This window comes from Protomyctophum parallelum, assembly GCF_964188405.1.
Source record: "Protomyctophum parallelum genome assembly, chromosome: 16".
Lineage (NCBI taxonomy): Eukaryota > Metazoa > Chordata > Actinopteri > Myctophiformes > Myctophidae > Protomyctophum > Protomyctophum parallelum.
In genome coordinates, this window is record NC_139711.1 from 11,668,690 (window position 1) to 11,693,961 (window position 25,272).

At 42.5% G+C, this 25,272-nt stretch overlaps 1 protein-coding gene across 1 annotated transcript in view; it reads left to right on the top strand.

Annotated features, from left to right (window-relative positions):
* pdlim7 (PDZ and LIM domain 7) overlaps positions 1–25,272 on the top strand; it is a 57,010-nt gene that overhangs the window by 18,689 nt on the left and 13,049 nt on the right. Inside the window, exons 4-7 of the mRNA XM_083785616.1 lie at positions 9,053–9,080; positions 10,858–11,054; positions 18,143–18,297; positions 18,723–18,759. Of these exons, the coding sequence (XP_083641742.1) occupies positions 9,053–9,080; positions 10,858–11,054; positions 18,143–18,297; positions 18,723–18,759 (417 nt within the window). The remainder of the gene's footprint in view (positions 1–9,052; positions 9,081–10,857; positions 11,055–18,142; positions 18,298–18,722; positions 18,760–25,272) is intronic.

Consider the following 25,272-nt stretch of genomic DNA (forward strand, 5'->3'; position numbering starts at 1 on the left):
GTGTTTACCAAAGCATCCTGTGGTTTCATCGTTTTTTTCCTCGAGGAAGCCACATTGTTTACCCTTTAATTTCAGAGTGGTATCAAAATGAACTTGCGGACGACTTGAAACTTTAGATACTGAAACTTGAGCTCCAAAACGATGTGTGTTTAAAAAATGGATTGATTTGAATTTCATTCATTTTGAAAATGAATGAAATTCAAAATGTCTTCTTAACCATGCCATCAGGTGCCTAAGGAGTTTATTCATATATTACCGCCGGTAACTAAGGCAGTATTGGTTTTTGGCCAGCATAGATTTGAGAGTTTAATCATGTATTTGACAGCATAGATTTTAGTGGCGTTTCTAAAACCTCCTCACGGTTGTGAGGATATTGTGTGAAAAGATTTTTTCTTGACACATCTGCAGCACAATGTGTTGCGATCCAACACGGAATTGTGAGCTATTTTCACTACTTTTGCTTGACGTCCTTGTATGATGAAGTAGGGCACTTTTAATTCAATAGACAAAAAAAAAGAAAGAAAGTTGAAATCTCTTCTCGACAGCGACCAGGCCTCCCCCTCTCACAGCTGGTACACGCCACGGTGTGTGCTCAGATCACATGAAGGATATTATGCATAATTCTATGTCAGGTCACGTGACCCCAGGTTCAGACAGCACATTTCCCGTATTCCATGAGTCTCAACATCACAGAACTGCTGACGGTGACGTTACGATTATTATTCTTTCCCCCGCTGAAAGAGGTCATTTATTATACCGCAGCCTAAAAGCCCAAAAAAGGGCTGCGTGTGTGTGTGTTCTCCACTCGTTCTCGACATCTGGTCCAGGGACCACTAGGGGTCCAAAATGGACCCTTATGGATCTGTAACTCTTAAGAGTGTACAAATGGAGCCGAATGGAACCTTCCGGGTGCATTTGGTTTTACTTCTCAGAGTAACATAAACACTGAGGATCTTTACAGTTTAGATTGAGAATCCTGGTGGATACCAATGCTATCCAAATGGGGCACCTTGACCTAATGCATATCAATGTGGGGGTCCTTGAAAATAAATGAACACGGTCGATAATCACTGACGCACTAAATTCCACAACCTAAATGCCCAAAAAAGGAGTGTGTTTATGCAACCCATAAGTGAGACAGCAAATAGACTCATTCTGGAATCCTGTGATGAGTGTTGGGAGAGTGAGAAAGAGAGAGCTGAGGTGCGTATATCTTTTCTACGTCTGAGCATAGACATGGTAACGCCCAGCCTGCCTCTGATTGGCCTACCGACACTGCCAGTCTTGCCTGTCCTCCGAGATGCAAGGGTACTCCGGGTGGGAAATAATACAAGTTCCGGTACAAGATAATTTTTGTATGAGGCAAACTAATATTGTTTGTGCCATTTGCTATGATTGAATAATTGATTGAACACGTAAGCCTATGTACTATGATTTGATTTGGCTGTGTTCTAAATTAAAGTGTTAGTGTTGATTATTGTGTATTAATCTAATTATAGTAAACTAATACTATTATACTAAAAAAGATAAAGATCAAGGGAAAATAAACCTTTTTACAGTACAATAATGTTTCAAGTTTACACATGTAAATAAATACAAATAAATACAAATACATACAAATAAACAGGCCAACGGCATAAACAATATTAGTTTGCTTCTTCTAAAAAAATAAAAGTTACTGTCGCGTGTGCCAAGCTGTCATTTTCTTGTATTATATATAGTACTTGTATTATTTATTTATTTCCCACACGGAGTAACCTCGGAGTAACCTCGCTTAAATGGTTTCTCTCTTTTTGCGTGTGAGCCACATGTGCTCCCTCACTCTTCTTCTGTCTGTCTGTTTATTTCTTTCTGTCTGTCACCAGACTCTGGTGTCTGAGTATAATCTGACACCAGCTTGGTGTAGGATAGGACACTGGGCTTTGACAGACAGACAGACATGGATAGAATATTCTAGGATCACATCACAGTAGGCATGGAAAACACAAGTACAGTTACACACACACACACGCACTGGTGTCATGGCGTGGATAGGGCAGACACGCACACACTTGCTTTGGCTTTTATGTGGTATATGGAGAATCCAAGGTCCAGTTCCATATAAGAAAGTGAATTCCTGTACCCACGCTTATCACCTCTGCATTGATTTATATTAATAAGACGAGGTCTAATCACTGCATTGATGTATTCATAAGACAGGGTCTAATAACGCTGTGGCTGACTCATATTGATGATCTAAATAAAAGAAAAGGGAGGTTTTGGTCTTGGGAAAGGTTATAGTCCGGCAGCCGAGGTGGACGGGTGGGAAATTTGTTATATAGTATTTTTTATTGGCCTAAAATATTGTCTGTACATGCGCTGCGCCAGGCAGCAGGTTACTTGCTGCCGCCTTTTATGATTATGCTGAGAGTATAATTAATGCTCTCAAAACTGCTATTCTGCAAGGCTCGCTAAATTTGCAGCTCCAGGTGGTAGGCTACTGGGTACTGATATAATGATAGAATGTCCCTTTCGATCCTGGTTGTCTGTGCAGTGGCAACCAGGACACTGTTTAGGACTCCTGAATTTCAGGGATCAACAGGTGCTCTGTTGAACACATTGACCTAGTTATCACATAATGCTAGAACAGGTGCTCTGTTGAACACATTGACCTAGTTATCACATAATGCTAGTACGGCAATGCCTAATCCAAGCCCACAACTCTTCTGTCTCTGCGTGGAATGGATATCGGTATGGTACACATGTATAGCTTACGGTTGGTGTTGGATGATCTGCTTTTTGGGGGTTTCGGATTCTTTGCGCTGTGTTGGGGGATTCAGAGTCCCTATGGTTGCGCTTGATCTGAGTACCTAAAAAGCAGATCCAATACATCGCCAAACCATCATAAATGTATTGCTCATCTTATATTCAATAAATATATATTCCATCCATTCTTGAGTTGTCCTGACTGAAATGAGCATTTGTGCCTGTCGTAGACATGCGCAGAGCAAGTTCAGTCAGGGAACCTCAGTGCAGTTGCTGCCGGCCCTTAATTGGGCCGCCTCAGCATCACGCTCTCATTCAAATGATTCACTCAGCCAATCACACACTCACTCCATCTTCATACCGGCTACTTTAACCAGAGGTTTGCATTCCTCTGCCTTCTTGCTTGCTTGCTGCTGCTTTATCAGCGTGCAGCTGTATACAAACCTATACAAACATACATACATGCTTGAATCTACTTGCTGACCGACTGAAAGTATTGGGCAATCTTTTGTATACGGGTTTCTTGTGACCCTACCATTAACATCCTATGGCAGGCTTTAAGTAAAACTAGGGGATTTTCATGATTCTGAATCCATTCCAAGCATTAGTTTTGCACAAAACACACTCCTTGGGCTAAAAAAGGCCATATACATCATGACAAATGTGATGAGGTCAGCACATTTTGGGCACATTTAGGCAAGTGGCTATGGCTGCTTTTAGCCCAAGGAGTTTATTTTGTGCAAACCTAATGCTTGGAATGGATTCAGAATCATGACAAACCCTAGTTTGACATGTCACATGCTACTTAAAGCAAAAGGAACATGTGACATTTTTGCCAGCCATAGGATGTTAATGGTAGGGTCACAAGAAACCCCTATGAAAAAGATTGCCCAATACTAACAGCTGGTCAGCAAGTGGATTCATGAATGTATGTATATAGACAATATTCTAGGCCAATAAAAAAGACTATACAAAATTTCCCACTTTAAACAAAAGAAGCCTGTCGGCTGCCGGACTATTAGTGTTGTCAAACAATTAACATTTTGATTTAATTGTGTTTTTGGTGTTGAACATTGGAACGTATGAATAAAGAATACATTTCTGTTTGCCTGTAATCAAAAAATGCACAGGGCAGATATGAGAAATAACTGAAATATACAAAGAAGTTACTGACATTTTCAGTATTTTTAAACTTAAAGTAATTTTTTTTGCAGAAATAGCAGATCCACAAGCTTACTTGTAGATCACATTGTGACACGTATGTTTTTGATCTGCTATTTCAGCTTCTTATTATGACAATAATTGCGATTAGACGATTATTATGTAATAATTGTGACAGGCCTAACCTCGTCCTTTTTGAATAAATCAATGCAGAGGACAGAGGTGATAAGGGTGTGCAGGTATTCAATGGGTTTTTCTTTTTTTATTTGTGTGAGGAAGTGTTTTTCTGTCATGGTGGTGTTTCATTAGTCTAATGCATCAGCGCCTTCAAACAATTGGCTGCAAAACGAGTCCTTCTAGGTTTCGTCTCTGGTGAGTCAACGGTTTAATCTGTTTTTCGAGGGAAATCGCTTACAGTCAGGAAGTTGACAGAGCATAGGTGTGGCGTCCAGGTCGCTGTTGCCAAAACTAACATTTTTGGTGCAGTGTGTAAGGCCCTTAAGATATGTGCCTTGATGCTATCTGTCTGCTTGTCGTCAGTGCCAGAAAATGTTATTAATCTGCATGAGAGCGAGTGGATTCTCTACACCACACGATGGAGTTGACCGTCCCAGATGGCACGCTGCCATGGGGGGGGGGGGGGGGGTAGCATAAATGTGTATCCCCTGGCCTATAGTAAGTAATTTGCTCAGCTTGGCTTGAGAGACTGGGAATTTAAATGCAGTCTAAACCATAACATTAATGGATCAGTTAATTGGACCTCATTAATGTTCATAAATTGATCTACTCACTCTGCGTTTCATTGGTGGGACGTGGGCAGTTCAGAAATCTGCCTGCCAGTGACATCATCAATGGTGGATTCCAAGCCAATAGGAACTACAGACTTTCTCTTCCTGAAGTCAGCATGCTGAAATGGAAGCCATTGTTCTTGCATGGGGAAAAACCCCCAAAAAGGCATCTTGAAGAAAAAGTTTGACATCCTTCCAAACCCGCCTAACGATGTCATGTCACTGCTAAGGCAGGTTTCTACACTGCACAGAGACGAAGACACAGACCCAAGTAGACAGAAAGGTTGCCATCTTATAATGAGCATTAGTGTGTTCCATTTATATGAAGATTAAATCAAACGGTTAAAGTGGTCCTTTGACCACTTGAGCCCAAGCATCCATGTTCTGGGGGAGCTATGATCGACATCGCGTCACTTCGTGCCATGCTGCGAGCTTGTACATCTGCTATTTTTGAGTGGTGCAACCACTCCTACAACCAGCTTGCAATGTCCTCATACGTGTTTGTGTGTCTGTGTGTCTGTGTGTCTGTCTGTCTCGTACTTGTTTGTGTGTCCGTGTGAGCATGAGTATGTGACTTAAAAATAGCAGTAGGGGGCGCCAGAAACAGTGAGAGGGGTAGTGACTCTAATGAGAGAGAGTGAGAGAGGTAGTGACTCTAATGAGAGAGAGAGATAGAGAGAGAGAGAGAGAGGGGGGGGGGGGGGGGGAATTGCACCACTCAGTTCACACGTGTGTGATTTTTTTTAAACCTCGTGCTGCACGATTCTTGCTCAAATGTGAATCTCGAATTTTCAAAGAATTGAGATCATGATTCTCACACGGTTCTCATTTCTTTTCCATGAAAATATTTGTCTTTTAGTCTGTAGTTGCCGAACATTACTACATTCAAAATGTGGCACCTGGATCCAACTACTCTGGCTTTAAACAGACAACATCAAAGGGCTTAACTTAAAGTCTCTCTTGTAGCAAAAACATAAGAGTAACTGTTGTGATTTAAAAGGCGACCATCTGTAAGATCTTGGGATGGTGGGTGAGGATCCGTCTAACCGCAGGCGCGGAGAACATATGCCAACACGGCGCAGTATTGCACTTACAGTTTATTACACACACAGATAATTATATACAGTAACAACAGTGGATCTATGACGTCCATAGTACATTATGGAAACTATGATAAGAAAAGAATGAGCAGGAACACGCATGCATCTCATATTGCACATACAGTACACATACAGTACATACAGTACAGTACTGCAGTAATATACAATCATCATGTCACTATGCTTATGCAGATAAATCTTATGTCACTGAGTCGGGCAGCTGAGGCCATGAATTATATCCGTAACTAAAATGAATTGGACAGCCAACTAGTCCTGCACGATTCTTGCTCAAATATAGAAATGAGATCGATATCGCATTGGTGTCTGAATCTAAATCGTGATCATTTTTCGATTTAATTGTGCAGCACTAGTGTGAACTGTGTTAGTATTTGAGGTCATGTCTCATCACGTCTCCTCGGCAGATCCCATCCTAGGGAGGGGTGTGATTGTTTGGATAGATGTATATACAGTAGCAGACCGTCAGCGGTTACTTGACACCACACCGTTCTGTAGCATGCTGTGCTTTCCCTGCCTGTACAGTAGTTCTCAGCACACATTCCTCCTCTGTTTACCCCAGGACACTCCTTTTTAAATCCCCATCCTCCTCCTCCCTCCATCCATTCTTCTAGTCTATTGTCTATTAAATAACAATACTCAAGTAAAGTAAAAGTACAGTGCCTCTAAATTGTACTCAAGTACAATACTGCGGACTTTGACTTCTAACAGAGTATTTCTATATTGCAGTATTGATACTTTTCCTCAAGTAAATTACGTGAGTACTTTTACCACCACTGCCTATTGGTATCGGAACAGCTCTAGTTGTTTTCGGTGCGATGCTGGGTTTTCTCCAGGGGAAACGGGCTCAGTTTTTATCTACTGTACGTACAGTACGGGCCCTTTTAACAGGACGTTGGAATGGCAAAGCAGTGAAGGAGAAAAGCTCCACCCTCTTCATTTCTAGTCCAAAGGGACACAATGGGTCCATATTTCAACCTGACCTGTCTGGGGGGGATGTGGTTCAGGCGTGCCGATGATGTATGCGACCTTGAGAAGAATGTCCCGGATCATTTGTTGTGAAATATCTGAGTTCTGTGTGTGTGTGTGTGTGTGTGTGTGTGTGTGTGTGTGTGTGTGTGTGTGTGTGACTGAGTTTGCCTGACTGTGTGTGTGTGAGACTGACTGTGTGTGTGTGTGAGACTGACTGTGTGTGACTGACTGTGTGTGAGAGACTGACTGTGTTTGACTGACTGTGTGTGTGAGACTGACTGTGTTTGACTGACTGTGTGTGTGTGAGACTGACTGTGTGTGTGTGTGTGAGACTGACTGTGTGAGACTGACTGTGTGTGTGTGTGTGAGACTGACTGTGTTTGACTGACTGTGTGTGTGTGTGTGTGTGTGTGTGTGTGTGTGTGTGTGACTGACTGTGTTTGACTGACTGTGTGTGTGTGTGAGACTGACTGTGTTTGACTGACTGTGTGTGTGTGTGTGTGTGTGTGTGTGTGTGTGTGTGTACTGTGAGACTGACTGTGTGTGTGTGTGTGAGAGACTGACTGTGTTTGACTGACTGTGTGTGTGTGTGTGTGAGAGACTGACTGTGTTTGACTGACTGTGTGTGTGTGTGTGTTTGACTGACTCTGTGTGTGTGTGTGTGTGTGTGTGTGTGTGTGTGTGTGTGTGTGTGAGACTGACTGTGTGTGGCAAAGTGGCACACAGAGGTCTGACATGACATCTCAGACTCGAGCCTCAGCTTGTCAGAATTTGGGTTAGTCTGTTTGGTAGTGCTAGTATGAATGTCAGCCAGTGGCTTTAACTTGTCATGGGGTTTTGTGTGACGTGTGTGACGCACGCCGTGTTTCCTCCACTGCTATCAGCTGGTAGCCTTCTCTCTGTCTCTCTCTTCCACTATCTACACAACACTATGGCATTTTGTCATCCTGTCTGTCTGGAACGCGGCTCTATGAGTGGCTGTCCGGGCCATGACACCAGTGGATTTGACTGCCGTGCGCGTGTGCGTGTGTGTGTGTGTGTGCGTGTGTGCGTGCGCGCGCACACGTGTGTCCCCGGTGTGACTAAAGGAAACAGCCCTGTGATGGTGGCTATGTGTGGAGAACAATTTTCATTTCGACTCTCCGTACCAGTGAACCCGGGGTTCCTCTGTTTCGCGTTAAAAGTGAATCATAATTTTTTGACTGTGCGGTGGTCTCTCCTGCATTGCATCAGTCTGCTGGGACCCCACTGAGTAAGGTGATCTGTGTGGGATTGGATCGTTAGATATGTACAACATGGGTGCACTTTGTACTATGTTTAGCATGATGAGCCCATCTGCTTTGCGTTTGGCCAAGGTAGTTTGGCGCCGACACTGGGCTGGAAGATTGATTATGATGATATCGTTACCGTCGGGCGGAAACCTCATATCTCCATATTTCAACTTTTTGTTTCTCTTTGTCGGTGTCGGTGTTGCGAAAGTGGCCGATCTACAAGCTCACAATGCGGACAGCTGCAAGTTGTGAGCTTCTAAATCAGCTATTTGTTTTTTGTTCTTTTAAGTGAAAGTGGTTATAAGTGTGCATATGAGGTTCATAAATATTGAACCAATACAAAGTATTAAAAAGAGATGACTAAACAAAGGCTAAACTTGCATCATTTAGATAGCATGTTATGTAGACATATCACTCTATAGTGTAGACTTGTAGTTTCATTGTATACAGACCACCCCGGTCCACACAGCCAAATATTCCTTGACTTGAACATCTACCTGCTTATGATCCTTGATGACTATTTCTATGTATTTGATGTATTGCCATCTGTCGTTCTTGCTGCTTACTGTAAATCCCTCTGGATTATGCCTAAATTGTCCATTGGATCCATTGGAACACGAGTTATTTCTTTAGTTTTCTGAAAAGCCGTACAAGGTTTCCACCCGACAGCCATGATACGTGTTTGTAATGCCTCCACGGACCAAAAGTTATCATCGAGAAACAAACTATCCAGAAGGGTCGTTTACATTTTATTTCCAAGGCAAATTAGAAGCAGATGTAAAAACAAAATACTGCATTGCTCTCTCCCTTATTCAAACGACGTGGTTGACAGCTCACTTGAATTCAAACAACCAATATTGTGTGTCGTGATCAACGTAGTTTGTCTTTGGGTTTATTTGTGCTGCCTTGTTTGTGTTGAAATACCAGTTGAACAAAGCATCATTCATTGTAAGTTGATGTTCTGACCACCTTTTTTTCTCCCCCTTTCTTTTCTTTGCAGAGCTTTCCATGCGGGCGGAGAACAGAAGGTAAGGATGGTATTTGCTTGAAAAATGAGACGCTCACCACATGAATGAGACGACAGATGAGGGATGCTTTGGCAATGCAGTGCTCAACAGGTCTTCTCTGTTCCTTTTAGAGTGCAGGTTCTCAAACCGTGTGTTTGTTGAGGCGCCCCGGTGTGCTGTGAGACAAGTTCACATGTGCCGTCTTGGAATTGAGTGAGAAACACACATCAGTATTGCCGTATATACAAATGTGCAAAAAGGTTAATTTTAATATATACGATGTCCTATTTATTCAAAATTTCCATAATGTCACACAAATTAATAAAACGAGCAAACATAGCACACCTACAAGCTTACAACGCGTGGTGATGCAACTTGCTGTGAGCTTATAGATCTATTTTCACTGTGAACACCTTACACTGAGATTTTGACTCGCCCATCGTTGTACATAAAGTACAAAGAATATATAAATAATAATAATATTTTTTTTTTATATATATATATATATATATGGACCGTAGATGGAACTGTTTTCTACCTGGTAACGCAGCTTGTGGGTGAAAGCGGGACACTTGCATCTCGGCGAGCCTGTTCACCCGCGGTCAGCCCTCAGACTGCGCTGACGGATGATGCAATTTGAAACTGTCTTTAAGCCGGGCTCCCACAGAGAGGCCTCCACAATGGGTTATGTCACCTTGCATCACTATCTCGCAGGGTCCCTTTTAAAGCGAGCATTACCAAAGCATCCGTCAGCTAGAAAGGTGATGGTCTTCTTTGCTAGCAGGAATGCATATGGCGTTACTTTAACAAGTGCTGCTTTTGAACGCTCCTGATATATCCTTTGATGCTTTGTTTGCACAATCCCCGCTTCAAGTCTAATGGCTCTGTATTTAGCATTGATGAATGAATCAAAAGTTTACTTTTCGATCAAATCAAATTTCTTTTAATGATCGAAAAGGTACTGGCCTCAGTGGCCTGTTGGAATATTCTTTAATGCCTGAACAGGTGGGCCGTGAGGATATTGCAAGTTGCGCCCAAATAATTGGTATAATTTAAAATAAACTTTAAATAAAATAAACAGCCCACCCATATGACCACGTGTTAAGTTATGTTTAGTGGGCCCTTGATCCAGAAAAGATTAAGCACTGGAATACTGTATTAGGAGTAATTTACTGCCATGTTCTGGCACACAGCACGTCCACAAGGTGGCATAGTTCTGCATCTGTCCTCAGTCCCTCATGTTGTGTGCATAGCGTTCAATAAAAGATAACCCTTTCGGAAGGAGCGTGTCATTTAAATGTAACCACTTCAAACTTCTTCTCAACGCTGAGTGCTTTTTTATTTATTTTACCACCAGCGGAATCGGATCATATTCTGGACAACCAGCCGCTGGCTGACATCCAAAGCAAATATTTGTCAGACAATGGGGTTGTGTGTTCACACCTCTTAAGCACTGCCTTCATGTGCAGGGCAGGGGAAGAAAAGTCAGCCGGCTGTGACAACAGAACAGCCTGGCCTGGTCTGGTCTGGTCTGGTCTGGTCTGGTCTGGTCTGGTCTGGTCTGGCAGAGTAATGAGACCTTGTTGTGGTGAACAATGATTCCATGTTACTGTGGGAGAGGATGATGATGATGATCAACTGAAAAGCCTGGGATTGTGCAACAGCAGAAAATAAATGTTTGCCGTGTCTGAAACACTGTAACTGCATGATGTGTGCTGTGCTGTGCTGTGCTCTCTCTCTCTCTCTCTCTCTCTCTCTCTCTCTCTCTCTCTCTCTCTCTCAACCCCCCCTCATGTAGGATCTCACCGCGGCCTCCGTGCAGCCAAAGTACTCCTTTGCCCCCAGCACGGCCATTAACAAGATGGCGAGGCCGTTTGCGGCGGCAGGGGGGGGAGGCGGCGGCGGCAGCGTCATAAAACCCGTGGCCTACTCCCCCAAACTTAACACGCACCGCTCACAGAGCCCTGCCGCTGGCATACTGCAGCCTCACAACGGGTAGGTCAATGGTTGTGGTAGTGGGGGTCCAGGCAGGGGACCCCGGGGGTCCTTGAGAGGGTCCCAGGGGCTGGGGGTCCGGGCAGGGGACACCAGGGGTCCTTGAGAGGGTCCCAGGGGCTGGTTGTGGTAGTGGGGGTCCGGGCAGGGGACCCCAGGGGTCCTTGAGAGGGTCCCAGGGGCTGACTGACATTTCGGAACGGGACAACTCTCCCACTGGATCAGAAGTAAAGGAGAAGGCGCGCTTGACTCAGGGGGAGTCTTGAGGAAATAGTCTCTTACAATGTAGCTGGGTGCAGATTCTTGAAGATATACAGAGAAAGGAATATCCGCACTCACTTTGACTTGAGTAGTTTCTTATGAACAGACGCCGAAACTAACGTTTCGGCCGAAACTACTCAAGTGAGTGCGGATATTTCTTTCTCTGATATTTAGGAAGCTAATAGAAATTTACGAGTGTGAATTATGAAGTTTTGAGAACCACTGGGCATAGGTGAACACACTGAACAGGGCTGTGTCACCTTGGCACAAACGAGGATTAATTGTCATACAAATGATTGTGATTAACGATTTCTATTTGGGAACGTATAAATCAACATGACATTTATGTTCAGCCTTTTAAGCTTTGTAATCAAAAATTGCACCGGGCCGATATGACAAATAACTTAAGTTTGACCGCCAGGATTAATTAATCTATTTATCGCGTATTGCCAAGGTTTTTCCCCTTTCAACCCTTATTTTGAAGAGCCAAATATCCCTAACCGGGTGTTATGTTGACATAATGCTGTCTGTGGTGTCTTGACTGGTTGTTGTTCTCTCGCTCTGTGCAGAAAAAACCCGACAGCGAGTATCACAGGCAGCGCCTGCTGTCGGCCGTTGAAAAAACCTTGTTTTCACCAGAAACGACAAAACGACACGATTTGGAGATACAGGCCATTGAAAGCAGTACTTCAAAATGGCCACGTCCACTGTCACACTTTACACTGGGATGCTAACGAGAGACGGCTATCGTAATCAAAACATGGATTAAAGAATATAAAGTAGGCTACACTGTTGGTGGGCTGCCAGACAAAAGTTAATATATGCTTTCTACTCTTCTGGCGGGCTCCGTGTGAAATGAAATGACTGACAATGGCAGTGGTGCCAATCATGAAAATAATAGATAATGTATGCCAAAAGAGGCCATGCATTTAATAATTTTCTACTTATTTGTATTTTATTAAAGTATTTTAACCCACCGAAAAAAACTTTTAGCTTATATATAGGCTATTACCGTGATTTTGTGAGTATCTCAAATATGATTATGATTAAAGGTTATGTAATAATGGAGCCAGGCCTCTAGACTTAGCAGATCTATCTAGTTAGGATTTAGAAGACAACAGCCTCAAATCCAACCTCATTTGGTGTCCTCTCTTACTGCGTCACAGAGAGACAGACGAGCAGAATTAAGTTGACGGTTCAAATCGTAAAACAGCATCTCGTGGCCCATTTAGAGCCTATCACTTTCACTATGATGTCATTATTCCTCCCTCAACATTCCATCCTTTTGCGGTCGGAAAAAAGGAAATCTTCCTGACTTCTGAAAAACCTGAGGGTATATTTGGGTTTATTTCTTTCCACTTGATTTAGCAGATAGTTTGGTTTGAAAGCTGATGATGTGGTTTTGAAAGCCATTCCTCCGCCGTCACCACCTGTTTTTTTTTGCGACACAAGACAAATGTCACGGCGGTGCTCAAGCAATTTTTTATAACTCTCAATCGTCAACTTGGTTTTTACAGTTGACAGGCAGGAATATATAAACATTTTACAAGGGTTCGCTGTGCAGGTCCAAATGCATTTGTCATGTCATCTGGCAGCGTGACATTAAAACGGTCCTTCTTAAGAGGTCTCCTTGAAATGGACCCAATGGTATTTGAATGTGGAGCGCTCCTGTAGGAGGGCAGGGGGGAGTGAATGTGGGATCTGAACATTTAAAAAAACAAATTGACACGTCTTGAACAATTTGAGTACTTTCAGTCGTACTTGATGCAAACACTTTGAATGCTTTTGAATACGTGACTTTTACTTACAACGGTCCACTTCTACATTTAATCAAGTACTATACTTGAGTAACATTTTGAGGTACTTTTACTCGCCTTGAGTATTTCCAATGTCCTGTACTTTTACTTCTACTCCACTACATCTCAGATCCAAATATTGTGCTTTTTTACTAATTTATTTGAAAACTTTACTAGTCACTACTTACTTTGTCGATTGAATATTTTTTAACCCCTTCCACCCTATATACAAGCTCACAATGTGATGCATTGTGAGTTTGTAGATCTGCTATTTTCAAAGGATGTTTATAAATTTGAAAACTTCAAATGGGACATTACATTACCAAAAGTACTCATTATGTAGAATCTACACAATTAGTACTTTTATTTTTGGTGCTTTAATTACATTTTGATGCCAATACTTTTGTACTCTAATACATTTTTAATTCCACACTTTTACTTGTAACTGAGTATTTCTATATTGCAGTATTGACACTTCTACTCCAGTAAAACGTCCGAGTACTTCTTCCTCCACGGGGCCTGGGCCGGAGGGTGGGGTTTGGGGTTAAGTTTAACTTTTTGGCTCTGGATGGATGTTGTCTGTTGCCGTTTTTAGAAAGCTCCCATAAAATGTGCTGAGTTCTCAAAGTGCTTTTTACCGTGGCGGTGCCGTGTTACTGAGCAGCCTTTTCTTTAGAGAGATCGAGGCCTCACATGTACCCTGAAGTTTTCACAGTCTGGTCCACTGGACGTATTCCTCCTGCTATCTTTGAAACCAACAGCCGCCCCAGATGGTAGGTCTGTCTGTCTCAGTCCGACGATGTATCGGTTATCGGTACTAATTTGAGCCGATCTGTACCAAGTTTATTACAAGAAAATGTAATAAAAATGTGTCGGATCTACAAGCTCACGATAAGTTGAGAGCTTGTAGAGTGGCTGTTTATATATATATATATATATATATATATATATATATATATATATATATATATATATATATTTATATAAATTACAATTAAATGTATCTTGATGCAAAACATTGGTATGTCTGAGACTCTCCAAAAATCGGGATTAGAATTAGACCCAAACATCTGTCGAGACATGTCTAGTCAGCTAACAGGCTTTTTGCATACCATGTGTGTTGTCACACCGCTGTCCCGGCATACAGTATGTCTGTGCTTGTTGTACCGAAACAGGTTTGGCTAGACGGTATTTGCACAGAGCTTATTAGCCCAAACATTTAGATTCTCGTAGAGGTTTTTTTCGATTCTGACGAATCTCTCTACGAGAGTCTAAAAGATAACCCGCCCCTAACGTCGAAAAGGAACGTTTGTGCCTCAAAATCACTCTTACCTTGTACAAATGCAAAATCTAAGCTGCTTTAAATGTTGCCCCACTTGTTTGTGATCTGTGCGCACCCATATTAAACACTGCACATGCTTATTTTTCAATAAAAAAAGGTATTTTAATCCACTCTGTCTCGGAATCTGGCAGCCATCTTTGTTTTCTCTCCATTGTAGATGCGCAAGAGAACCCTGGCCGCTAGGGGCGCGGGCAATGTTCTGTTGCGCATTTACAATGGAGGATTCCGAAACAGAGTGGATTAAAATACCTTTTTTATTGAAAAATAAGCATGTGCGGTGTTTAATATGGGTGCGCACAGATCACAAACAAGTGGGGCAACATTTAAAGCAGATTAGATTTTGCATTTGTACAAGGTAAGAGGGATTTTGAGGCACAAACGTTCCTTTTCGACGTTAGGGACAGGGTTATCTTTTAGACTCGTAGAGAGATTCGTCAGAATCGAAAAAAACCTACGAGAATCTAAATGTTTGGGCTAAGAGCTTATATACATGCTTTTTTTTCCCACTGCGGTGACATTCGGCATTATTGACAGGGCGTGTTGTAGAACACACAGGGAAACTGTTTGAATTGCTAGCATGGAAATGAGCCTTGATTCCTTTGGCAAATGCCAGCGCTGTTGACAGACGTGGGAGTACGGTTTGTTGAACATGAGAGAGAGGAGCTGCAGGGTGGCAGGCTGCGAGGTTTCTGCACTGATCCCGCTCAATCATTTCAGGTCGGGGTGACACCAGATACTGTTTTCCCGCCTCCATTAGCGCATATTATGTGCATACATGCTAAAAATAGGTGATTGACACATTTTTCCATTACCAGCAGACGAGCATGCCTTTCTGGTTTGTTTGTTTTTCCGTCATGTTTCGACATCACAAACGTGCCCGGAAAAAGGGACGAAAATCTGCTATTCTGCCCGGGCGTCAAGTTTTGTGTGTGATTGAGTGGGAAAGAAACGGGAGAGAAAGCAACATGGAGGCCGGTGACAATGTCACATGTTCTCATTTTTATTTTTTTATATCCGTTACTTATTGCATGTTGTTCCCGTCTGTTTACACTTCAGCGTGCGTCATCATAGCATAGCGCAGTAAACGTGCGTGTCCGCCCAGGTGTCATGTTCCCATCGCCGATGATTGGAGGTGGAACTGACAACATCTTCTGTGACTTGCAGATTTGTCCCCGGAATGAATGCAAAGTGTGACCTTTTTACCTCTGAAGACAGCATCCAGGTGTTGTTTTTATCCAGTAGGATTATCCAGTAGTCTAGACTAGAGCATTCTTAGGTCATTATGATGCCCACAAATAATTGCAAATCGGCTGTTTTCACTATCGGTCGTACGAGAAGTGTGTGTGGTGTGTGTGTGTGTGTGGTATGTGTGTGTGTGTGTGCGCAGGAAGAATTTCTGTTCTAGAGAAATATAATGCATTTTGCAACACCCACAATGCCATGCTCCCTCCCTCCCTCGGGTAACGGGCCTAGCTGTCTTCTTTTCACTTCTACTGCATGTCGGGTGCATCCTACGCCATGCTTTCTCTGCCGCTGTCTTGCACGGATCTGTTCCTACGCCATCATGCTTTCCTCTTGCTGTTTTGCACGGACGGGAGCCTGTCATATTCTCACACTTTGTGTTTAGTGTCTGCCCACGCTGACCCTCTCTCTCCCTTTCGCTCTCTGTTCTTCTGTTCTGCAGATGGAAACTCTCGACAAGTCAGTACAACTCCTTTCTTTTACCTTTCCTGCTCTTTTACCTTCACACCACACGCCAATAATGTCACGTTTTATTAATTCTCATATACCGCTTCCATCCACAATTAGAAATGCATTCTTTGTTTTCTTTTCTTTCTAATAAGTAAAGCCCCGATGGCTTTTCAGTGCTTTGTAAAATAAATCTGTTCTATTATTTGAGTGCCAGCGGGCAAAGCTGAACTATTTAATAATTATGTTTTTTCTCCAAACAAAAATCAAATATAATTCTTTCTAGTCTTTGATTTAGCTTTTGCCTTCCTCTTCTGTCTTCTCCTCTGCGTTTGCTCTTGTACATCCTACAGGGGTGAAGCCAATTACTTTGAAGATGCTTACCACAACAAGTAAGACCCACGCAGCTGCATGCCAGGCCAGTGCTCCTCAAAGTGGGCTCCCCTCCGGAGACCCCAGTAAAAGAGATTAGTTAGCATCTATTATCAGTTTAACAACTTTAGCCCTATTTTATACTTCCAAAATAGGGGGGGGGGGGGGGGGGGGGGGGGGGGCAAATACTTATCAAATGCATTCCTTGGAGAAATGTTGGAGAACCACTGGTCTATTGGGTTATTCGAGCCATGATATCGTTGATGTCGGGTGGAAACCTCATATGTCCAAAATGTCGTGTTTTGTGCTTATTGGGCTATTCTTGTGTAGATCATTGTATTGTATTCTAGAGGTCTGATCCCTGCCTATGCACCCGTCTCTGAGCTGATTTGGTGTACATAACACCTGCTAGGAACAAAAGGTTGGGAGGCATACTATGATCCGACCATTGCTCCTTCGGAGCAATGGTCCGAGGTGCGCTGGGGGTCGGGAGAGGGTAGCGGTTAGGTTTAGGTGTCTGCCCCGGGGGAGGTTAGGGTGAGGGAGGAGGTAGGTTGTCGTTCTAACCAATGCTCCGTCGGATAAAAGTACTGCGCTCCAAAAGGTTAACATAGGAGAAAAGAGGTTTCTGCCCGACACCAACGATATACTGTATAACTAGACAAGTTGTTGTCATGGGTTAGATATGCTAACCAACTTGTCATTAGCAAACATTTATTATTGCTGTCGGGCAGAAACCTCTTATCTCCATATTTTAACATTTTGCGTGGGTGGTTTTTGTGTGTTTTGTTTTGTAAATTAGTGTCGCACAAAAGCATCAAACATAGCAGATCTGCAAGCGTTTTGAGCATATAGATCTGCTACTTTTGCCATTTCTTTGTTTGAAACAGTTTAGGACATATGAGGTTTCCACACGACAGACGAAATGCATGTTTTTAGATAACTACTCAAGTGTGATGCTATTGGGAGACATTTGTAACCCTAAGCTGTTTATAAAATGATGCTAAAGGATAACTAAAGCCTAGGCATGCTGTGAGTTTGCTGCCACCTAAAGGTAAAAAAAATAACTCATCTAAAGGTTAAATCTCATCCAAAGGACTTGGATGAGCACAGTACACTGTGATGTAAGCATCACAGCTGCTGCCAATGCAATGATTATGGGTGTGTTAGCTTCAGGTGTGCCAATGTGAGCCGTAAGTAAATGCTATTGCTCACTGTTGGCACGGCAAATTCTAACAAACCCACCTTTAATGGAGTAAACTGCAGCTGCTGCACTGCAGCGTGGCAGTAAATGTGGTCTAGGGTTTAGTGGCCCTTTTAATATAAAATAATTATATAATACATTTATTCATTCATATAATATAATAAACGATACATATATTTAGCTCTTGAAGTACTTTTTCCCAAAGCAACTACAGCTGCCATAGTTAATGTCGTGTGTGTTCGTCCGCAAGGAGCCCATGTCAAGTCCTAGTAATGATACTCCATTAGTGCAAACGGCGTGTGATGTGATCATTCATTAGTGTACTCTGTTAATTAGTCTACATGACCCACACATGTGGGCCTCTTTGAAGTCACCTGATCAGCTTGTAGTTGAACGTGTGTGTGTGTGTGTGTACGACGCGCAGGCACGGCCTGAGAGTGGACAACGTGCCCATGTTCATCCCCAACGATCGCAGCAAGAAGAGGCTGATTGAGGACACTCAGGACTGGCAACCTCGCACCGGTACTACCCAGTCTCGCTCCTTCCGTATGCTGGCCCAACTCACAGGCACCGACTACAGTAAGTTAGGGCCCTGTCCTGGAAGATAGGGAGAGAGAGAGAAGCCAGATACATGTATAAATAGGGAGAGAGTGAGAGGGTGGCTAGAGAAGGGGAGATAGGGAGAGAACGAGAGGTGTAGTATGAGGGGGAGAGCAGAGCTCAGGCGTCCAGAGGCTGTTAACCACTTTAGTATTGTGAACTTGTGATGCACTGCGTTTTATGTACAGTATAGTCATTTTAGAATCCCATGATTGTATTAGTGAGGACCAGAAATAGGAAGATTTAGAAGGGTGATGTTATTCTTTTTAAAAGGATCTCTGGCTAGTTGCCCTCTATAATTTAAATAAAAACTGCTTAAATATTTTATAAATAGTAGGAGTTTTTGGCTCATTAGAGGTAATTCAATAAGACGTTCTCATGCGCGTTTCTCCTGGATATCTCAGTGCAGGACCCAGACGATGAAATCCTGAAAAGATCCAGGTAAAAAGGCTTGAAACGAAACCGATTAAGGCTGTTCACAATCACATCCACAACGCTGTCGCGTTTGGTTTGTGTGCCGTGTCGTGCACTGAAAATAGCAGATATCCAAGCCCACAACGCCATAGACGGAGGGAGCTTGCAGATGTGCTGTTTTTCGGTGCACAACACTTGTGTGTGTGTGTGTGTGTGTGTGTGTGTGTGTGCAACTAGATATACTGTAGATCTGGCATCATGACAAGCCTGTGTGTCGTGACGCTAACGTGCTCGTCTGTTGTTGGAAAAAAAAACGTTAAATTGTGTGTGTGTGTGTGTGCACGTGATTATGTACCGTACTGCTGTGGTCTAAAGCAACTAAGTGCATTTACTTACTTACTGTATTTAAGTAGAGTCAAAATACCTCAACATTGTACTTGAGTATTTCAAATTTTCAGTACTTTTACATCTTCTCCACTACATCTCAGAGGCAATAATTGTACTGCCATTACAATTATTTTAACACTTTAGTTACTAGTTACTTTGTGGATTAAGATTATTATTACAAATTATACATTAACTTCAGCCATAAATACTGCCATTTGAAAATGGAAGATCTTCAAGCTCACAATTGGGAGCTTGTAGATTGGCTATTTTTAAAAGATGTTTATACATCTTCTACATTTGAACACTTGGACAAATTGGACATTCTGCATAGTGAGTACTTTGTACTTTTGGTACTTTAAGTACATTTTGAGGCCAATACTTTTGTACTTTTGTGTTGTGTGTGTGTGTGTGTGTGTGTGTTATTATGTAGCGTACTGTAGGTGTAATATTTCACTACTTTGAATGGAAGCGTGTGTTAGTGTGCAACTTCTACCTTCATCCTTTTTGTATGCTGTCATGCATAAATCTGCTTCATACCTAACCGTCATGCCTTTCAACCTCCCCCTGTTGGATTCGGAGATAACGACTTGAGAGTGTCTGCTCCTTCGTTTTACATTTCAAAACCTGTTTTTAACCTTATTCTGTCTCAGCTTTTTGACCCATTTTGTTTCTTCATAACCCCCCCCCACCCACTCCCTCCCTCCCTCCATCTCACTCTACATTCTTTCATAACTTCTTGTTAAACTTTTATACTTCATCTTTCATTTCCTGTGTGTGGGTTGTCATCTTTTGTGGTGTCGCTGTGTCTCATTCCTCCCTTTTGCGTGTGGTTAGGGAAAAGTTCCTCACGGAGATTCAGAGCCCCCGTTACGCGCGTCTGAGGGATTGGCACCACGAGAGGTCCGCCCGTGCCCTCAATATTAAATCCTGAAGTGTCGACCCTTAAAGAGACGTCACCAGGGACGCGGAAGAAAGCCAGCCGCCTGCCCCGAAGCCTGCTAAAGCGATAGCCACCACAACCCACGGCCGACGACAAAATGACAAAAAACAAACACAAAAAAAAAACGACGACGACGATAACGAAACTATCCAATGGCAGATGAAAACAAACTCGCCCGGAGTTACAGAGGAGGGAGAGGGAAGAAGCAAACACCCTCCCCCCACTCGCCAACCCCTCCCCCCACGCACAATTAATATAAATACTGTAGAAGTAACGCTTGTTTCTCAATGTTAGATGACAAAGCCCAGGGTGGAACCGTGTGTACTGAACCTGATAAGTGGTGATACTGATGATGATGTGTTATCGCCCTCTGAATGTGTGACGTGATGTTGCCGGGTGCTGAAAGTGTCTGATTTTCTCCCTGAATTTGTTTTGTTGACGTGATGGTGACGGGTGTTTGTCAACACTGCCTGGAACGCCTGCCTGTTGGCCTCCTTTTTCCTGTTTGTCACACTGTTTGCAACTCTGGAGTCGTAGTAACAGCAGGGGGGGTAGTACCATTCTGTCTTTAAGTGAGGGGGGGGGGGGGGGGTAGTACCGTTCTGTCTTTAAGTGAGGGGGGGTAGTACCATTATTTTCTGTACTTCTGTTCTTGATTCCGCTTTGACTGTGCAGTTCAGACTCCTTCTTTGATCTGTAAGCTCTCTCTCTCTCTCTCTCTCTCTCTCTCTCTCTCATTCTTTTGCTCTCTTTTAAGCCTGCGTTCCTTTTGTTTTTGAGATCTTCGTCTTTGACTGTTTTCATTTCTGAGCCATCACCATTTTTAGGCTTTCCCCGCCATTAAGAAAGAGAAAAAATGAAAGGGAAAGATAAATCTGCTAACTTTGTTTTTTCTTCTTCTGTCATTGAAAAATATAAAACATCTGGGGGAAAAAACCAAAACACAAACCCTTTCTTGCATCTCTCGTCTGTTTTTCCTGTGTCTCTTTTCCATTCTTCTTCTATGACGATAAACACGTTTTTAAAGAGTGAAGCCCGATTTATATTGAATCGTACGCCGTTGCCGAGCACTGAAAAGGTCCGATATGCAAGGTCACGCCGCGGCGCAGATGCGCTGTGTTGTGAGCTTTTATGTCGGCTATTTTTGCAGCGTGCCGCCACCGTACAATGGAGCATACAGTACGTTAGGCATGACTGAATATCTGACATGTCGTTTTTTGGAGTACAATACAAAACAGTGCTGATGCTTGTTCCATTGCTTTAGTTGAACCATCATAGGCCGGTTAAACGGCATAGGCATACCGTCCGATGTTCTGAAGTACTGTAGTGGTAGGCATACCGTCCGATGTTCTGAAGTACTGTAGTGGTAGGCATACCGTCCGATGTTCTGAAGTACTGTAGTGGTAGGCATACCGTCCGATGTTCTGAAGTACTGTAGTGGTAGGCATACCGTCCGATGTTCTGAAGTACTGTAGTGGTAGGCATACCGTCCGATGTTCTGAAGCAGTCCAAAGAGAACGTTTGGATAACAGTGGCTGATGGATTCAAGACGTAAATTACAGAGGTGACGCCTGCCAGATAAAAGCTAGTCATTACCTATACAAAAAAACATTCACGCTATTTATGCAGTAAAATAAATCACACATTATTAAAGGAAATGTATGCATGTGTTTACTGAGGAGGCAAGGAAAAAGGCATGCCTGAATTGATCACTGATAATATACTGTAGGTGTAAAGAACTTGAAATGGGTTTTCACATTATTACCCGAGATACTGAATGAATCTGTGGGTAATTCGGATTCACACTGTATAATTAGGATAAATTTGTGGGCTTCCCATGGATGCTTTGCAGTGATACAACTTGTGTGTGTGTGTGTGTGTGTGTGTGTGTGTGTGTGATTTAGAAAGCGTACAGTAATTTAAAAAGTAAGAGCTCAGGCTATCCCTCATGCTGTGCTGTATATAGGAACATCCAAATATAAAGTTGATATCATAAAGACACACACTTAACACCAGTTTTCACTTTTCACGTTAACTTTCACAATGTAAAGTATCTAAAACAGTCGCCGAAGATCTACCCGTGGAGTCGTGTACTCTTGTACAACAAAGTAGGGCATGAATTTACAAAAAGAAAAACCCCATATAAAGAGTTGAAAAGTGGACTTGCCAGGTTTCCGTCCGATAGCATGGATATAGTTAGAATCCTGACGTGCAGGCAGGGAAGCTCTGGGCAGAGGAAGTGCATTCCACCTGGCCTCCGCAGCTATTGCTGGAATGCCAGTAATGGATGGTCCACTGCAGGCCTGCTTTCACCCAGCCAGCGCCTGCTGGACCCTTCCCAAGTATGCAACCTTTTCCCAGGCTGCACCTGTGACTATACGGTACGTTTCCCCGCCGCCGGGCCTTTACTGCTGATAATAATTAATGATTACGCTACACACCTGTGGTTCTCAACGCCGGGTCGGAGGATCCGCAGGGGTCCTTGAGTGGGTCCGTCTGTCCCCGTCCGTCCCCAAGCCTAAATTATTGTTAGTTATGGACCCTTACGGCCAGTGGTGGAAAGTAACTAAGTACATATACTTATGTAGCCTACTCTACCCTTAAAGGGACACTTCACCCCTTTTGAAACCAGATCTTATTTTTATGATGTTTGGGAGACAAAAAGCACTTTCCTGGGGTTTTTGTGTGGGTAATATGTGTTTTTACTTTTTAGATATTTTAGTATTTCAAAGTGTCCGTGATGTCATGGACACTGGTCTCACTTCTTTCCTGGACTACAATTACCATAATGCTTGGTGCATTATTACCCCACCTAGTGGATAGGAGGAGGGCTGTCTTACTGAGACAACGTGTAGTCCAGGAATTAATACAGTAACCACTATATATATATATATATATATATGCCATTATGCAGGACTGGTGTGTGCATACCATAAGGCTGGAACCGAATGGATCCTTGCGGGTCTGTCACCTATTATTTTAACTAAAGTTTTTTTTTTTATCCTATTTTAACTAAAGTTAAAATAAGTGGATTGGTGTCCCAGAGATACAAATCTAATTGCGTAGTCTTTTAAAGCATATCAAACAGAGTGCAGTCCTTTTGAAATTAAAAAAGGTTGAGAATCACTTAGACTGGAGATGAGATAGGGTATAAGGGAGGCATGCGAGTGAATAGCAGAATCATGTATTGTGTGTCCCGTCTCGTTGTCTTGTTTTTCTCCCGCAAACGAGGAGGGATTTCATCAGCCCTTCATTAGTCTATTGTGGATGGCACTTTAGATGATGTAAACACTGGCAGGCCCTAAAGGCAACAGTGTTATTTTCTTCACCGTGATAAGAGTTCTCGGGAGCTGCCTTCTCTCTCTCTCTCTCTCTCTCTGCCTCCTCAGCTCACAATGGAGGTTGTTTTCATGTGTCGAACGAACGGAAGAGTGCGACGAGCTGTGATGCTCGCTGTGGGTAACACGCTCTCAGAGAAGGTTGACGCACAGTGGCAGCAACAACCGTTAGATTAATCAAAAGTTTTGCACCAATACGGGGTGTGCGGGAACCCAACTTTTCTTCACTCACAGTAGAAAGCCTAATTCCGTACAGCGCGGTGGCGCTCGCCAAAAACTGAAATTATCTCAGAATAGACTATTTTTTGGCAAGCGCTACCCCCGGTGTGATGGAGTTAACGTGCCGTGTCCTGCCCTTTCCCAAGGCTGAAGAATATTGGTATCTGGGGGGAAAGTAATCGAGTGCCTTTACTCAATTACTGTACTTCATTTTGAGTACAATTGTTTAGTTTTATTTTCTTTTTTTAAAGTACAATGTACATTTTTAAATACTTATAATTTTACTCCACTACATCTCAGAGGCAAATATTGTGCATTTATGAAAAACTTTAGGTTACCTGTTGGCAGATATGCATATTATTAAAACATCAACCTATTAATCTTTATTTAATCCCTATTGATTTTATACTTTGTCTTTTCGAAGTACAGTACAACTTTGAATTTAGCCTTTTTACAGAGTATTCTGCATTGTGGACCGGTATTGCCATTAAAAAATCAAAATACTTCCATCACTGGATGTCAAATGCAACAAGAAGGTTTCTTGTTGCTTCTTGGAAACTCCCCCCTGTCAGGTGTAAAGGAGCAACTTGGACACTCAGGCATGAAGGAAGCATGAGTTCAAGTCCGTTGCTCTCCCCTTGTCCCCCATATATGGGGACTAGGTTGGTGGAGGGTGTGTAGAGCCCAGGATCACATTAGATGATTGACACGGGTGAAAAATGGGTTACAAAATCGTGGGATAAAAAATTAAAACAGCTTTTCTGTAGCGATTTGTTGCAGAGGCTCACACACAAGCGCACTATTCAAGTGGAAAGAAAAAGATAAAAAATACCTTATTTCACGTGCTAGTTCTATACATAGAACATGATTAAAATAATTAACTCTGACGCCTTTCAGCGTCTGGCCTTCTTCAGAACCATAATCGGCTGCTATGCTGTGCTATTAGTTGGAATTACTGATTGATATTTCTTTATTAATTGTCACACAAAGTCATGAAAACACGCTGCTGGGTCAAATTGCGCTAATTAGGAAAAACCTAATTATAATTGCTTTAATTAGAGTGATTTTAATGCAGTGAATGTAATCATTTTATTTGACTTTTTTCTATTTTATTTTTTATTTTTCTGGTCACAAAAACTCAAAAGAAACACACACTCAACTCACTCTGGATCAAATATTTCAACTACATACTTTCATCTGATGATAGTTCTGCACATCCTTAACCCATTCTGAACGGGCACCCATTTTGGTGTCAGCATCATGTTATGCTTTAGCTATTGAAAAATAGCAGATCTACAAGCTCATATCGCGCCACTGAGTGGCGCGATACGAGCTTGTAGGTCTGCTATTTTTGAAAAATCGAAGAGCGACTGACATTTCTAGAATCTGATCTCAGGTCAGAATGGGTTAATCAGACCAGTGTGTGTCCAGTGGAAACCTCGTATGAATCCGATCTCAGGTCAGAATGGGTTAAAGCAGTGGTTCTCAAATTCAGCTATTTATTTATTTATTTCTGATTACAAAGATTAACATTGGAATAATTTGGACAATTGTTTTGTATCTATGAAATCAATCAAAATATGTGCCGTGGCCAAATGCACAATATATTCGTTTGACATGAAAAGGACCCCAACCAATATACCCCCACCTTTTTGT